The sequence below is a fragment of the Halichondria panicea genome, chromosome 7 (genome assembly GCF_963675165.1).
Source record: "Halichondria panicea chromosome 7, odHalPani1.1, whole genome shotgun sequence".
Taxonomy (NCBI): Eukaryota; Metazoa; Porifera; class Demospongiae; order Suberitida; family Halichondriidae; genus Halichondria; species Halichondria panicea.
The window spans coordinates 909,066-925,633 of record NC_087383.1 but is presented as its reverse complement, the minus strand read 5'-3'; the positions used below and the strand labels follow the sequence as shown (position 1 = coordinate 925,633).

The window sequence follows — 16,568 nt, the reverse complement described above, 5'->3', positions numbered from 1 at the left end:
TTAAATTTGGCGGTTTTAAATTTGGCGATCTTCGGAATAAAATTAATAACAAATCGCCAAATTAAAACACCTGCCAAATTTCCAATTTGACGCTACGTTGTTTCCCCATGCAGGAGGCAACCAGAGAGAGTTGGCAAGAGCCAGGAATGCCAAGAAGCAGGCAGCCCTGGGCAAGGGCAAGGCAAGCACAGAGGGTGGCAACAAGGCGCAGGGGCTGGATTCAAGGAAGGAACGTGACGCTGACATCATGAGAGAAAAACAAAAAAAAATCAGCTGACACAAAGAAATGATAACTGTTTATTTTTTGTACTGTTCGTCCACTATAATAACTAAGAGACAGACGTGTAATTATCAATTATAATGTTTTTTCTAAACTAAAAAAAACAATCTATATAGAGATCTACGTATACCCAGTCATTTTGTAGATTGTAAAGCATGACAGCTAACTATATATCTACATTATTTTAGTACACAGTGTTAGAATTCCGGATCCTCTGAGGCTGGAGCACCACTGGTGGCGGCACACCGATATTCCACTGACCATATCCCTCTGAGGCTAGAGCACCGCTGGTGGTGCTGGTCCTGCAGCCATTCTTGACACACTCCAGGAAGGCCTCCTCTTCGGTCACCCACACAATGCAATATTGGCTCTGTCCAACAGTGAAAGTGAAACCCACAACTGCACCTCTATGTCCATTCTGGCAATGGTCATCCTTTGGGTTCCATCCCCACACATACTGCACCTGCATGCATAGAAAGAAAATGTATCATCTGTTGTTGTGTTTTTAATTTCTTATTAAGTTTTACTTACATGAAAAAAAATTCATGCATGCATCCAAAACATGGATGACGTAGTTTTCAAGTTTACTGATTTCACCGCGTTAATTACTTATTATCAGCTAGCTGGCTGTATCAGAACTTACCCCAGTTCCAGATTGAATCCATCCATAGCGACAGGTGACTCCAGAATACTTGGTGTGGCAGTTATTTATGTGATATGCAGAATCGAATCGTACTGACTGTACAGCATACACATGGTTTGCGTCTGATGTTGAATATGGAGCATTCCATTGGGCACCATCATTATCACCTCCATTGACTGTATTATACCACTTGCCGCTATGGTAACCATCCCATCGCTGCCAGCCAGTGATGCTGTTGTAGCCTTGAGTGTAGGTGAGAGCATTTTGACATTGAGAGGACGAAATGTAGCCATTTCCAAGAAAGTCTTGGTTTGTTTTTGCCATTCCAGTGTTTATTCCATTATTGTGATGAGATGTGAGCCTATCGCACAGCTGTTTTCTGTTTATCGTTCCTGGGAGTTGATCAGTTCCGCTCAGCACTATGTTGTCTGATGTAACTCCATGGTATACATTTTGAATGATTGCAGTGTAGGCAGTATCACCGGGATAGCAGTCTGCATGGACATATCCTGCAGTACCGAGCAGAAACAGCAGAGTCACTACTTCCATGGCTTTAATTTTCTGATCTTAATGAAATTGAGTGAACGTAACATTTTAGGGCACCTTTATATACTATCCACCGCTATTAATATTAAATAGCACACAGGGGCTTCACTTGACACTAAAATACACTATTAATAATTATGTGACAGAAAACAACCTTGTTACATGTTATGACTGTATAGTATTAACAAGGAGCGAAATGTTTGCGCAGGTGCATGTAGATCGCTTGAGGAATCGTGCTTTGATTAATGGCCGTCACAAACCTCCAAATAATTATGTCTGAAGTGATCACCATTCAGTGTGGACATTATTCCAACTTCATTGGCACACACCTGTGGAACCTGCAGGTAGGAATTTTGTGGCCGGATCTGATGAAAGAGTTGAAGGGTTGACTATTCCAGGCTTCTATTTGAAGGTGTTCACCTGTTACCTAGCTACATATTTATGTGGGGAAGTTTAATTGCCTTATATCAATAGATTTTGATGACAGCTAGAAATCCTTTGATTCACTGAAATGCAACCTCCGCATATTAAGCTCACTTGTCAAGGTGACTCTACACAACACATTATTATAGTACTGTGACAGTCTGTGTTTTCTTTGCCCTTTTTTCGCACAGAAGTAAACTAGAATAGCATTATTGTATGGTTGTGGTAAGAAGAGGTTCGCTTTCTATTAGCTAGCTACGTATGAACAGGAATCTATTCCAGGCTTCTATTTGAAGGTGTTCACCTGTTGCCTAGCTATATATTTATGTGGGGAAGTTTAATTTCCTTATATCAAGAGATTTTGATGACAGCTAGAAGCTTTTGAAATCCTTTGACTCACTGAAATGCAACCCCCGCATAATAAGCTCACTTGTCAAGGTGACTCCACACAACATGTTATTATAGTACTGTGACAGTCCGTGTTTTCTTTGTCCTTTTTTCGCACAGAAGTAAACTAGAATAGCATTATTGTATGGTTGTGGTAAGAAGAGGTAATTCGCTTTCTATTAGCTAGCTACATGTATGAACAGGAATAACTCCTGGAATGATACTGAACATTTGGCGGTTTTGCGAATTTTCCGAAGACTACTATTTTCCGGTGGACACAACATCATTGCTGAGTTGGTTCATTCACCAATTAATAACATGACCTGGCAAATTTTCCATTATACAGTAGTTTGTGTAGTTCAACAATGCACTTTATAATCCCTCCCCTGACAGGATATGGACGATGACTTGAGCTCCAATGTGGAGGTGTGGTCAGACTTCCTGAGACTCCACCTACATCCCAACTCCCTCCTCATGGTGCTAGGACACTCTCACCTGACTGTTACAGCACTAGAATGGAATCTACTGATTCTGACTATATATTATATAGCTGTATATTTACATTGTCAAAAAATTAATGTTTGTAAAATTGCAATCAAAATATTTTATTGTCCACAAGGATTTGTCAATATCAATGAACGGCACAAATAAAAATACAACAACTGAACTTAATTGAATGCATGTGTATACATTATATCATAATAGTTATTATTATATTATTATAGCTAGTTCACACTAGCAGTACTGCATTGATACAGCCATCGTTCTCTGGGTTGTTGGTGACTTGAGCGTATTTACCTGCACAAGGACATTAGGTTATTAAGTACAAGAGTAGCAGGCTTTCAAGTTATTGTATGTATGTACTTCATTACTGTTTCCATTGTACAGTGAACTAGTGATTCCAATTAATGTTCAAGTAGTGTTACTTGCATGATTGTATAGCATATTAATCATGCGCAAGCGAGGTATACGGTAGTGTGTTTGTGTGTGTGTGTGTGTGTGTGTGTAGACTATTTCAGCTGCTTAAGGATCAATGAAGTGCAAGTAAGAGTTTCTATATAGGCTTCTAGTCATGTTTTCTTGGCATGCTATTTGTGTATTTGCAAAATAAAACTTCGTTCTCGAGTTATGCCTAGTTTTGCTTACTTAGAATGCCATTGCAGCCTTTTCAGAAGAGTCCGTAGCAAACCTTGTGTTCACCGAGTGTTACTACTCTACTTAGTAGTTAGCTCTGCACTATAACGCTAGCTATTGGTAGCTGCAAGAGTGAGAAAAGAGCTACAACGCTCTGCTGACTTGCAGCCATTAATTTAGACTTGAACTTTTGGCATCGATCGTTTTTAACAACAATCAATGGTCGATCATTACCCACTATTTGATTTTCCCTGTGATTGCATGCAAAAATGTTCATCATGATAAATGTGTGTATAAAAGCATGGATAGAACAGTTCTATGATAAAAGCTAGCTATTAGTAGTTTTATGTTATGTAGCTTTGGCACCTCCACCGAGGCATCAGCACCTGCGGTGCTTTCATTGTTCAAGTAGTGATAATTGTATTATTAAATGTATAGCATATTAATTGTGTCACGTACCTTTGTACAGGGACACAGCAGAGGAGGTACGACAGGCGCGGTGCAGCTCAAGCAATTAGCCTCTAATTAAACTCGGCATATAACGTTGTAGTGTTCAATCAAGACTAATTGCTAGGGCTAAACCACGCCTGTCGTACCTCCTCTGGGTACACAGGTATCATGTGCACAGGTACATATATCATGTGACACAGAATTATTGCAAGCTATTACTTGCAGAACGTTAAAAATCACTATTTTACTGTGTACAATGGAAACAGTAAATGAAGTACATACTGTACACAGCCTGCTACTGTTGTACTTGAACGTACCCCACACAACTTTTCCACTCTGAGTGACTAGTCCCAGCTCACTGATATTGACCTCTATCACTGTTCCCTTGGTGATGACCCCTAGCTGAGTATACATTGGACTCTGCGGGTTCTTCTTGACACCAATCAAAGGCAGACAGAAGGTCGCCTTTAGTTCAGGATGAGTAACATGTGCCTTCTTGAACCGAAGCGCCATTGGTCGAATGAATCGCTCAAACTTTGGTGGTTTTCTTGTGAAGCCTTCTCCGACAAACGTAACTTTAGTGACCATTCGTTTCCAAGACTTCTTCTTTCTCTTGCCTGTTTGTAGCACTCTGAATACCTCGTCCTCACCGACTGCTCTTACTTTGGGGAGGGGGACAGTCCATTTGCCCTACAGGTAATGAGATATACTATAAGTGGACTGGTCAAATGAAGAGGTAACATCTCTACACAATATACACAAAAAAGTGCAAGGCTTTTGCAAAAGGTGAATTTGGTTGAACCTGCAATATCGAAGTCCAAATTCATCCAAGCGATTGGAACACAGTAAGAATGTAGTATGCTCACAGTAATTTCAGTAATCTAAAATAAACACTATCAAACAGCTAATTTTACTAGTGACACGTAGTCACCGTGTGTTGAATATCAGTGCATTGTTTACCGCCTTTTCTTTCCTCTTCTGCTTGACCATGTTGCTCAACACTTTAGCTCTCGACTGTCCTTCTCTGTACACAGAATAGGACATAATGAGGGCGGCTACATATCGAGGCTCTAACCTACCTGTCCAAGAGATATGCAGGCACTGCACCCTTTGGTACGACATCTTCTTTCTTGTTCTTTGTCTCCTTCATCTCGTGCATTCTTATCTTCTTCTTCATCTCAATCTTTTCGGTGTAGCGTTTGCGATTATACAACTTGGCCCTGGGGAGAGCAGAGATATATTAGGTTAATTCTAAGATGGTAATACCGTATAGCGGGTTATTTTTGTAAATTTCGTATTGAAGAGCATCATACGGGAAAAAAAACTACTTTTACCGCAATAGGCAATAGATTCAACGACTATCCTGAGCTGTACGAAAATTAAAAATACGAAATGGGTCGTTTGTACAAAAATTACCAGCTATACGGTATAGACACCATTGGCCATGAGTTAACCAACAGGCCAGTTAAAAGGAAAACACACCAACATTTGCCATGGTATACAGGGTGTCATACAGGATTTTGAAGTTGAGGGGGGAAATGAGAAAAGTAACCAGAAAATGTTGCTAAAAAAAGGTCAACTGTTATTTCAATACCCAGCTATGGACACTCAGTCATAATTGAAAGGGGGGGGAAATTGGAGCTAGGGGGGGATATCCCCCCCCCCCCCCCCCCTGTATGACACCCTGGTATACATGATTGTAACCAGGCCAGTACATGAATTAACTTAAACTATAGTTATTGTAGGCAATAAACGTACAAGGCAGGTGGCTATTAACAATAAAATCTAAGGGTTAACAATAACACATTAATCAGCTGTAGCGACAAGTAATAAAATATGACTACAAGCAGTGAGTATAATTATACCGAGGCTAGAGTTTATATACGGCCAATTTTTGTGGGTTACCCCTTTATGACGGCCTTACTTGAGTCCGTGTAGCTTCCGGATGTGCTCTGCTCTAGTGTGAGGCTCTCTCGACTCCTTCTTACGTCTGTGCACGACAAAGCATCAACACAAACACTTTAAACTGACTCAAAACTCACTTTTTCTCGAAGTAATCGTATTTGTAGCCATGGCGTTTTCTAAACTGCTCTATGTACTCGTTCTGCGGCTGTATAAAGAGACCAAAACACACAGTTAACCTCTACTTAGATGATAGGTACCACAGAAGCTTACCATCTCGCTTTTTTGTCTGACAACACAGTATAGATAGGTTTTTAATTTAGCAACACGTGTTTTTGGTAAAGATCGTTAACTTTAAAAGTAGTAATAGCTACATAATTATTTTTATGACTTCGACTAGGAAGTTGTGACTCAAGGAAGTGAAGTTGAGAAGCATCCAGTTTCAGTCACTATACACTGTACAGTGAATGCAGCATCACAGTACACATATTTCTGGATAGTGTGAAAGCAAGGCTACTGCCAGTACTGGAGAATCGTATCAGAGGGAGCTAGAAATGTCTAAAGTAAGTACACAAGTTGCATGTAAAAGTGGGTGTGTCCCATCTCTGGCCAAACACAGAGGAGTTGCATAGTGTCTGTTAGTTATATAGCAGGTGTTGTATAGCTTCTTGGAGCCTACCTCCATGGTAACCAATAGCCATTGCCTCTAGGGTAAAGCACTGTGTGTACAGGGTCACTGGTTTAATATGCAGCTGATGAGCTTGAACTTTATTACAGCTACTCATTAATACTCGTTAGCACGCTAGTTAGAATCTCGTTATTTTCTTGACCACACTTTAAGCAAAGTTGAGTGTGAGTTGTAGTGTCCATGTAAAGGTTGTAGGACAATCGGTGGCTGTTAACTAGCTTTACTAGTACAATATTGTTATTAAACTGTACATTTTGTACATCGTGTGAACATCCATTGACCAATGGAGTCAGTCTTTTGTGATCATTGTGTGAGCAATTAGGCCACAGTCGATCATTTCCTCCCAACACAGGTAGCGATTATACAACAAACAGTCATAGTGTTAAAATAACAGTGGCATGGCATGTATGGAGATTTTTCTTCTTAAAACACATGCATCATTGTATACCTACCTATTCTACTTCCTTTTTTATAATAATTGTAATGCATGTGTGTATGTCTCCTCCATAGATAGATGTCTATTGTATGCACACACCTTTAAGATGATTTAGTACCCCCCCCCACACACACACACGCACCCACACACACACGTACGCACACACACACACACACACACACACACACACACACACACACACACACACACACACACACACACACACACACACCCCCATACACACACACACACACACACACACACACACACACACACACACACACACCCCCCCACACACACACACACACACACACACACAGTCGGACGGCCCTGCTGCCAACGGATTTGAGAGCCCTCGTAAGGTGGGCTGGCTCTACAAACAGGGAGGTAGCGGAGTGACCTCCCACTGGCGGAAGAGATGGTTCGTGGCAGATCATCACTATCTTTTCTACTACAAGAAACCAGACGTGAGTATTATTAGTAGCTGTGTAGAAATTAACACTGTGCTAAAATGATATTGAAAGCCACCTTTACTAACTGCTATAAGTACATTTAACTGTTATTAAGTGAAATTCCTCACTATTTTCACAACACCCATATTATATACTCCTTTTAAGACTACCTCCTTGGTACATTTTTAGCTTCATTAACTTCATATTATGCCATAATTGTAAGCAACAGTGTTCTAGTTGTGTGCTAACTGATGCTATGTACTGGCTATAATTATTTGGGGGGAGCTTGAATCTAGATGAGAGGTTTGATCAGAGCTCTAGAGAGGTTTACTTGTTGTGCATGTCCATATTTGGTGTATGTCAACAGTGAAGGCACAATGTGTGTGTCACAAGTATTGTTACTGCTGTGCTGTTGATGTTTGGGTACTGCTGTATACACGAGTGTGTTTGCAATTGTTGATGGGTTGACATATGGACGAGATGAGAACTCTGTTTTGATTACCTTAATGGTGCTGTTAGGGAATTGCTTTCAATTTGTATTAACTAGTACATCAGTTTTCTCAGCACGGTGTATACATAGACCCATTAGGAGGATATGTGATATATACATCTATAGTCACTTTAGAGTTGTTCTAAATTATGCCTCAAGGCCCAGTCGGTATAGGCGATCTTCGAAGGCGACAAAAGAAACACTGTTTTCTACTCGTTGCTTTATCAGGAGGCATATGATAAAAAAACGTCAGTTTTCTCAGCATGGTGTATCCATAGACCCATTAGGAGTGTGATAGCCACTTTATACTTAATAGAGTTGTTCTTATAATTATGGCTCAAGGCCATAATAAAAGCTGACTGTGTGTCTGTGTATTCCAGCTGTAACTGCTTAATGATTGCAAGGAGAGCATAACAAAGTAAGAACACTTCTAGGTGTTTAATTAGGCCACGTTTTGTTAAGGGAATGCCCACTTTCATAGGTTTCAGTATGTGAGGCATCCTTATATTTTTGTTTTATTTGTAATTTTGATCACTTACATGAGCTGTACACAATCTCCATGCCAACTCTAACTCCCTATTAGAGGTGGTCTGGGTGTTGGCAGCAGCTCTGCCAGTAAAGGAATGGTTTCATTACTTCCCTAAGCACTTTGTAGTATCACACAACACAGCAAGTGTTTGCACACTCTGTTAATTGTCATGCCTATTTTCGTTCTACTACACTTGTAGTTGTTGTATTATCTTATTAGTGATTAGTGTCCAAACCCTACAGCACAAGACGACCCCCATATCACCCTCCCCATACCCACACCCACCACCCACACACACCCTCACATTCCCACACACATACACCCTTACACTCCCACACACACACACCCACACACCCTCACAGGATAAGGGTCCAGTCGGCATCCTGTGTCTGCCCGAGTACGAGTCTTGCTACAAGACGGAGGGCAAAGAATGGAAGAAGCCAAACACGTTCTTGTTAGAGAAAGGAAAGGTCAAAGAGGTCATATATAATAGTAGGTGGTGTACTGGCCACCTCATAACTTGTTTTCAGAGTTTCCCATTACAAAAATCGAATTAATGAAAATGACAACAAAATATTACATGTATAGCTACCTGTGAATTTAAAATCCATTCAAATGACATTGCTCTCTCTCTCTCCTCTCTCTCTCTCTCTCTCTCTCTCTCTCTCTCTCTCTCTCTCTCTCTCTCTCTCTCTCTCTCTCTCTTACAGGATAAGGGAGATGCAACGGATAGTTCCTCAAAGAGCTATGTACTTCACTCGGACACGGAGGACGAAATGCTCGAGTGGATGAAGGCACTAAAGGAAGAGATGAAGCCCATGCTGGTGGACGGGAACAAGCACGAGGCGATACCTAATGGGCGTGGTCCCACACCACCGGCTAAGGCCACTAAAGGGGGGAAGGGCAAGGCCGAGTCTGATGTGAAAATAGATCCACTGGCTTTCAATGAAGTGAGGCATTAAAACCTGTTTTAAAATTTTTATTACCCAACAAATTTATTATTGTTATGGCATAGGGTTACCTTTAATACTTAGATAGTTGATTTTAACCAGTCTATGTTGTCAACAGCTGTGCAAGTTTTTCTCTTGTTTTCTGCCCAGCTGTCTGTGTTGGCTGCCGAGACTCCCAAGCTGACTCACCTCACTACCTCTAGGCCCAAAATGAAGAACAGAAGACCTCCAAAGAAATACGCAGTCTTCCATGAAGATGACTCGAAAGAGGTGTGTGCTTATCTTTGATGTTAGGCAGAGGGTTGTACAGCGCTTTATATCCAACCATTACTTACACTTTTAAAATTCTATGTATAGCAACTTTCATAATTATTGTAATTGCGTGTTTTTGTGGTCTTGTACGTACGTACAGGTCTATGTATGTATTAAATTTGGTTCTGGGGACTGTCCCCATGCAGTTACGAGTGCTTGAGTTTTGTGGTACATTTGGTTCTGGGGACTGTCCCCATTCAGTTACGAGTGCTTGAGTTTTGTGGTACATTTGGTTCTGGGGACTGTCCCCATTCAGTTACGAGTGCTTGAGTTTTGTGGTACATTTGGTTCTGGGGACTGTCCCCATTCAGTTACGAGTGCTTGAGTTTTGTGGTACATTTGGTTCTGGGGACTGTCCCCATTCAGTTACGAGTGCTTGAGTTTTGTGGTACATTTGGTTCTGGGGACTGTCCCCATTCAGTTACGAGTGCTTGAGTTTTGTGGTACATTTGGTTCTGGGGACTGTCCCCATTCAGTTACGAGTGCTTGAGTTTTGTGGTACATTTGCCCATGCAGTATTAAACGAAGCATCTTTGAACGGCCATAACTTTAGTTTATAGTTGGTCCAATATAACCTTAATCTTATGATTTTCTGAAAGCTTACAATGAGCTCGTTAAGATTGTGTATCATGCATGATTTTACAGTAACAACATACAATGACTTTGCCATCTCCGTACAGGACGAGAGTCCACCCCCCTCCCCCACAGCATCACACAAGCCACTCCCCACACCCCCCACACCCTCACCATCCTCACAAACCAAGAAGGGTCATCGCCCGTCAGCACCTATCATGCCAAAGATGAAACCACTCACTCCACCTAAAACACCGAGAAATGAAATATCACCAGTTCAGGTAATTAAGTCATACTGGTAGATGCATTCTGTAGTTCTGTATTTCTATCAACCGTATAGCGTGAAATTTTCGAGGCACTTAAATTTCATGGAATGACCTCTAAAAGCATTTTGTTATAAATAAATTTCGTGGGTTAACTGCTTGCATTCCTAGACACACCTTTAATTAGTGTACGTACGTTATAGTACAGCGTTGAACGTATTGCAGAATAATTTCGTCCAATTCTACTACTTTTATTTGTAGCTTATTCCTCACAATGACTTTCCTCCTCCTCTCCTGCACACAGGACACAGCAGCTGACACGGAGGGTGCTCTCTCTGAGGTCAAGAAGAAACCCACTCCACCAAGGAAGCCATCAAAGGAACGCCCCCTTCCTCCCCGCAAGCCATCAAAGACTGTTATTGAGACTCCGCCTACTGAATCGACGGAGCCAGTTGTGCCTGTCATTAAGCCACGCCCTCCTCAACCACCTGCTAAGCCACGTGCTTCCACTACAAACGCACCACCCCCTGCCACGCCCATTCCTGTACCAAAGCCTCGGCCAAGAAGACGAACACAAGGCACAATCCCCAGTAATGACAAACCCTCTTCTACTCTTAATGAAGAGACCACGCCCCTTATTGATGAAGAGACCACACCCATTATTACAGAGGAAATTACATTTCCTGTTGAGGAGGCGGAAGAGGAAGTACCTCTGGTACACGCATTTTCACCGATCCCTGAAGAGACCACACCCCCTTCAACAGACGAGGCCACACCTCCTATTGAGTCTAGCAGAGAGCCGTCCATCATTGAGGAAAATTCAGAGAGCAAGGAAGAATCTATAGAAACTGCTACTGATGATGTAATGGAGATAGCAAAAGATGATCCAAAAATCAGCGACGATTCGAAAACCAACGATGATCCGAAAGCCAACGACAATCCGCAAACTAACGATGATCCGAAAATCAGCGATAATGTCATGGAGGCAGCAAAAGATGACACGGTAGCTATTGATGATACAAATTCAAACGATGATACGAAAATGAACAATGACACGAAAGATACTGAACAGGCAGCACCAGTCGAAATAAAAGATCAAGAAATTATTGAAAAAGAAAAAGAAGAAGAAGTAGCAGAAGATGAGAATGTTGTTCCTAGTGAGGTCGATGAAGCTATACCACCAGAGGTGAAGGAAATCGCAGCAGAAGAAAAACAATTGCAAGACGAACCAGTAGCCGAGGGAGAGGAGGCAGAAAAACAGGACAAAGAGTCTTTGGAAAGTGAATCTCTCTATGAAGACATGACCATGGGTGATGGACCACCCTCCAAGGAAGAATCTGATAACAGTGAATATGAGATGGTCGATTATTTTGACCCCCAGGCAGCACCGAATTCCACGGACTCTGCTGATAAAACTGTGGGCGTCGGAATTGTTCCAGAACCATTGGAGACGTCTAGTCAGGGTCAAAGTACAAGCAGTTACGTAATGATGAATCCCTCTGATACTCCCTCTGACGAGTATATAGAGATAATACAGGACAATGTTTTCAAGGAGAAAGTGGACAGTATTGAGTACGATAAACCCAGCGAATGGGTCTCTCCTGTAAACGAATCCCCTCGTAGTACGAAAGTTGGAGAGTATGATGTACCAAGACCAGCCTCCTCGTCCCAATCTGATCGAGGAAGTCCCATCATGTCCAGCGGGAGCACGGGGTCACGATCGCATGGTTCACCGGGACTGTCGAGGATAGGTTCAAAAGGTCAATCCGATCGACTGGGAACTCTGCGAGCAGAGGGAGGCGATCGGAGCATTGAGCGAGACCGTTCACTATCAGGGGGATCACAAGGAGTGAGTGCAGGGATGTATGTAGTTACCTTATAAGGCATGTTCAACCCTCTATAAATACAGCCAGGTTATGGGCCCATCGATCATCCATTATAGGCCACCTGTTCATTACAGCCAAGGTTTATAATACTGTATACCTTAATGTTGAATGTGGTATTTAAGTGTTTTGACTGTTACTGTTAGGTACGTTATTGTAAAACGATGCTGTTATACTTGATGTTGTTACATTGGCCAATCCTATGTTTTTGTAATCTAGTTCTGTTGTTGACTAGCATTTTATACAGAAAATATCATGTATCATGATTATTATCTACTACTTCCTCTTCCCTCACACCCCTCACACACATTGCAGTACCCTAAAGGAACTCCGCCCCTTTCTCCACTGGACTCCACCCACAATGTCCCAGGTACTTTGCGGCAAGTCAAAGAGATCCTTCGAATGGCACAGCTAGTGAAAGCTGAGGCGGATGAAATGAGAGAGGAGGCCAAGAGGGAACTGGAGTTGGCAAGACGAGAAAAACATGATGCCGAACTTTTGAAAAAGAACGCAGCACAGATTTTAAAAATGGCTAAAGAGAGACTCAGTGATTCGAAGTCTAGATAAGAGTCGTGTCTTAATAGGCTCTCAATATTATTATGTGTTTGTGTGTGTGCATCTTTAGTATAGTGATTTTGTATACTTAGTTGATTCTCTATGAGTAATAACAGTTCATCATGAGACGTGTAATTATACCCACCGTGCACATGTACAAATGTACGTATAACCATGGATTAAACGGGGGGGGGGGGGGTTGCAGTTGAACAGCCGTAACTTTGGTATCATTGATCCAATTTCAAACATTTATGATTTTCTGGAAAGCTTAGAAAGAAATGATGTACGTGCGTAAGTGTCAGTGTTATCTGTTGAATCATCACTGACTTAATTAGTTGCTTCCGAATAAATGCATTGCTGTTTCTAAACAAGAGATTTCGTGCTGCAAATGTTATTATAATTATAGCCACCAAATTACTCCAACACATAACAAATTATTCAGAAGTAAATTAATGACAAAAACAAGAAATGAATATTATTACAACAAATTTGTGTTCAATAATATATACAATCATGTTACATGTAGTTTTATGTTGAAACTCAAAACCATAGTGTGATAAAAAGATTAGATATATAAAATTATAAGCGATCAGAAAACTCAAAACCATAACCTGCCAAAAACGTTGAAAGGTTCACAGAAGGCAACACTAGCTATTAAACGACTCCATGCTTGAGCAAAATCCTATACTTGTCCTTCAGGCTGCAAGAATTTCGTGATGGGTGAAAATCATTGGAGTTCAATAATACAAGCTTCCACTTTCCAGCTCCAAATTTTTGGACTCCTCTAATCAGAGCCTGCTCTTCTTTACTAGTCCAGGGAACTTTGCTCTTCCGTGGACGTTTAGCCTTCGCAGGAGCACCCCCTGAGCAGAGTGGAGAGTGCAATCAGTGTACACGTACGTTCATAATTATGAAGATATTATTACAAAATTGGGTAAAGGTTGACAAAATATAACTACTGTACTGCGAGTCATTTCATGACGTTATTTTCGTCAACAAGCTAACCTTGATGACATTTTTACCAACGAAAACCTAGGCGTGGTTTACCGGAACGCGTGTACTGCATTGAAGCAAACACATTTTTTTACCCCACGAAATTACCCGCTATACGGTACTCAAGTTGTAGAGAGGTAATGATGGCCTAATATTATGGGCAGTGGATAGTGATTGGTGCAATTACGGTAGTAGTCTTACTGAAGTGTCTTGACCTGACAGGTACATTATCTGATTCGTCGCTGCTCCACACTTCTCGTAATGGGACTGGCGATGGAGTTTGGGAGTAGCTGTGTACATGCGTGTGTGTGTGTGTGTGTGTGTGTGTGTGTGTGTGTGTGTGTGTGTGTGCGCGCGTGTGTGTGTGTGTGTGTGTGTGTGTGTGTGTGTGTGTGTGCGTGCGTGTGTGTGTGCGCGTGCGTGTGTGTGTGCGTGCGTGTGTGTGTGTGTGGGTGTGAAGATGCCATATACAGTAAGCAGAGATAAAGTACTGTAGGCTAGGATTCATTCAACACACTAACATCAGTAAGCAGTAAAAAACAAAACACGAAAAAACAACAATTTCCTCTCACCTAACTCTTCGTCGAAGGGTCTTAATCTCAGAATCACAATCAGAATCGACGATCAATACTCGCTTCTTCTTGCTGCTCACGTCCTCCTCCTCCTCCTCTCCCTCGCTACCAGAGCTGACATCCATTCGTTCCGCTGCTCCTATAGTCTGACCGCCAGCCTCCTTACTGGCAGATGCACCCTCGTTTAGACCACCCCCTACTGATACTCGTGCTTGATTCAGCCACGTGGCACTAGCAATTTCGTCCTGGTCCAAGTCGTTGGGTGAATCATCGCTTGAGTCGGAAAGTTGGTTGCTTGGAATTTGAGGGATTGTTGGTCGGGGAGATTCTGGTGGTAGAGGAGATTTTGGTGGTGATGGAGGTGTTATTCGCTGTATCTGGATCCCCTGTGTGTGTGTGTGTGTGTGTGTGTGTGTGTGTGTGTGTGTGTGTGTGTGTGTGTGTGTATGTGTGAGGGTGTGTGTGTGTGTGGGGGTGTGTGTGTGTGTGTGTGTGGGAGGGTGTGTTGTGTGTGTGTGAGGGTGTATTGTGTGTGTGTGCAGAGGAGGTACGACACGCGTGCCTCATTGCCTCTGTAATAACGTTGAGCGTGGGCGATAATCGAGGCATAATTACGCCAACGCTCAAGGTTATTGCAGAGGCAATTAGCCTAATCAAGGCACACGTGTCGTACCTCCTCTGATGTGTGTGTGTGTGTGTGTGTGTGTACAGAAGGTTCAAGGTTGTCCTTGAGTTGTAGACTTTGTGACCACATTGCAAACACCGTGGTCATTACTGCAAGCTAACCATTCCAACACTTACATGACATTGTACATGTAATAATTATTAAGTCTGTACAAAACACATGTAACATTTTCGCACTAAATCACCTTATAATATTTCATGAGTGGCCAAAATTTGGCTATTGCTGAGCTTATCAGATCAAGCATCTCTGACCGGAAATCACACAACGCAAGATTTGAGGAACTTTTCTGTAGGGGTCAAAGGACACGTGTGTTATACAAGTAATAGTCAACAGACAGGTTCTTAGCGCTATAACAAAAGCTGACTCTATACAGACATGGGTTCAAGGTACAATCAAGAGATACCCAATTATCCATGAAAATACACAATCAACAGTATATGGCACACATCGTAAATATAGGCTAAACAATCTAATGCTCTCAGTGAAGGCCAAGCAGCTGCACCTTCTCTTTTTAAGGAACACCCTTTAAAATAAGACACATACACAGGTCAAACCTTAATTATCATCTACAGCACCCAGCCCCCCCCCCTGTAATCACTGTGAGCTACCCACCAAGACTTGGCTGTACATCTCCCTTAGTTTGGCCATTCCCTGGGCTAGCTGTTGGTCCTCCTTAAACTCTGAGTAATCGGCCACACTCTCCAGGAAGTCTCCTATGCGGGACAGTCGCTCTGGACTGGGACCCACGGTGAAACAGGCAGTCATTGTGGTGGCCAGGGAGATCATGCCGACCAGCTTGGTAGTCAAAGGATGAAGACGTGTGACATCATTTTTATACAGCATTCCTGTAATTAAATAAAAAAAGGTACGTGTTTGATAGAAACGTGATCAGACACATAACTGGCATATCGGATAGTTTTGTTTAATTTGTAGCTATTTTAATTAAAGGGGTCGCTAGGTCCTAGTATCATTGATATCCAGGCACTGACACCACTATACTAGAATAGCCCCACACACGTACGTACCTGCCAAGGTATTGTACCAGTTCCTAGACACATGCTCTGTCTCATAATGATGCAGCGCGTTGAAGCAGTTCAGGCAGATGAACTGGAGCTCCACGTTGAGGTACCGTGCGCTTATTAGCTCCTGCTCCTGGACAAAATCGACAACCTCCTGCACCGCCATTCGCTAACTTTGAAAATTTAGTTGGAAAAGGGTCGTTAATATAATGTTTTTGCAGCTGTTTAAGTTTCATTAACGATCTTTACCACTAGCTTGCGCATGCGCCATACATGTGACGTCACGTCATAGCGTACAAAGAAAATGCTATAGAAACTAGCATTAATTTTACTTCTGCTCCAGAAACTAAAACTTATTCTGAGCTGCTGAAAAGTGTTTCAAGATGATCTTCTTCGATGCATG

General features: G+C 42.0%; 4 protein-coding genes across 5 annotated transcripts; 1 reads left to right on the top strand and 3 right to left on the bottom strand.

Annotated features, from left to right (window-relative positions):
• Positions 1-115: 115 nt before the first annotated feature.
• LOC135338291 (uncharacterized) lies at positions 116-1,519 on the bottom strand. The gene is made up of 2 exons (XM_064534375.1): positions 924-1,519; positions 116-743 (listed from the first exon to the last, which is right to left on the bottom strand). Exons 1-2 carry the CDS (start codon positions 1,470-1,472, stop codon positions 465-467), a joined length of 828 nt encoding a protein of 275 aa, XP_064390445.1. The 5' UTR covers positions 1,473-1,519; the 3' UTR covers positions 116-464.
• Positions 1,520-2,880: 1,361 nt separating this feature from the next.
• LOC135338292 (ribosome biogenesis protein NSA2 homolog) lies at positions 2,881-6,129 on the bottom strand. Its single transcript, XM_064534376.1, has 7 exons — positions 6,039-6,129; positions 5,906-5,973; positions 5,788-5,853; positions 4,943-5,083; positions 4,824-4,887; positions 4,181-4,553; positions 2,881-3,077 (listed from the first exon to the last, which is right to left on the bottom strand). The coding sequence occupies exons 1-7, from the start codon at positions 6,039-6,041 to the stop codon at positions 3,010-3,012; spliced, it is 783 nt and encodes a 260-aa protein (XP_064390446.1). The 5' UTR covers positions 6,042-6,129; the 3' UTR covers positions 2,881-3,009.
• A 9-nt stretch (positions 6,130-6,138) lies between these two features.
• On the top strand, positions 6,139-13,022 carry LOC135338289 (titin-like). 2 transcript variants are annotated; one of them, XM_064534372.1, is made up of 8 exons: positions 6,139-6,328; positions 7,210-7,356; positions 8,723-8,839; positions 9,071-9,310; positions 9,461-9,580; positions 10,303-10,476; positions 10,763-12,307; positions 12,657-13,022. In XM_064534372.1, exons 1-8 carry the CDS (start codon positions 6,320-6,322, stop codon positions 12,906-12,908), a joined length of 2,604 nt encoding a protein of 867 aa, XP_064390442.1. In that variant the 5' UTR covers positions 6,139-6,319; the 3' UTR covers positions 12,909-13,022. The 2 variants fall into 2 exon arrangements, with proteins under 2 accessions (XP_064390442.1, XP_064390443.1); XM_064534373.1 differs by having other exon boundaries at positions 6,140-6,328; positions 8,723-8,830.
• Positions 13,023-13,310: 288 nt separating this feature from the next.
• Positions 13,311-16,355, bottom strand: LOC135338126 (uncharacterized). Its single transcript, XM_064534148.1, has 6 exons — positions 16,172-16,355; positions 15,759-15,991; positions 15,331-15,432; positions 14,462-14,847; positions 14,091-14,179; positions 13,311-13,759 (listed from the first exon to the last, which is right to left on the bottom strand). Exons 1-6 carry the CDS (start codon positions 16,329-16,331, stop codon positions 13,551-13,553), a joined length of 1,179 nt encoding a protein of 392 aa, XP_064390218.1. The 5' UTR covers positions 16,332-16,355; the 3' UTR covers positions 13,311-13,550.
• Between the last annotated feature and the right edge of the window lie 213 nt (positions 16,356-16,568).

Bases quoted from the DNA above. Each gene is read 5' to 3' on its own strand.
- LOC135338126 (XM_064534148.1), bottom strand. From the start codon at position 16,331: ATGGCGGTGCAGGAGGTTGTCGATTTTGTCCAGGAGCAGGAGCTAATA. The intron at 15,992-16,171 runs GTACGTACGTGT...ATTTAATTACAG, and splicing joins CTGGTACAATACCTTGGCAG to GAATGCTGTATAAAAATGAT. The intron at 14,180-14,461 runs GTGAGAGGAAAT...GCATGTACACAG, and splicing joins ACCCTTCGACGAAGAGTTAG to CTACTCCCAAACTCCATCGC.
- LOC135338289 (XM_064534372.1), top strand. The intron at 7,357-8,722 runs GTGAGTATTATT...ACACCCTCACAG, and splicing joins TCTACTACAAGAAACCAGAC to GATAAGGGTCCAGTCGGCAT. The intron at 9,311-9,460 runs GTGAGGCATTAA...TTTTCTGCCCAG, and splicing joins ATCCACTGGCTTTCAATGAA to CTGTCTGTGTTGGCTGCCGA.
- LOC135338292 (XM_064534376.1), bottom strand. The intron at 4,554-4,823 runs GTAAACAATGCA...CATTACCTGTAG, and splicing joins AGAAGAGGAAAGAAAAGGCG to GGCAAATGGACTGTCCCCCT. The intron at 3,078-4,180 runs GTACGTTCAAGT...GTCCTTGTGCAG, and splicing joins GAGTGGAAAAGTTGTGTGGG to GTAAATACGCTCAAGTCACC.
- LOC135338291 (XM_064534375.1), bottom strand. From the start codon at position 1,472: ATGGAAGTAGTGACTCTGCTGTTTCTGCTCGGTACTGCAGGATATGTC. The intron at 744-923 runs GTAAGTTCTGAT...CTATGCATGCAG, and splicing joins GGATTCAATCTGGAACTGGG to GTGCAGTATGTGTGGGGATG.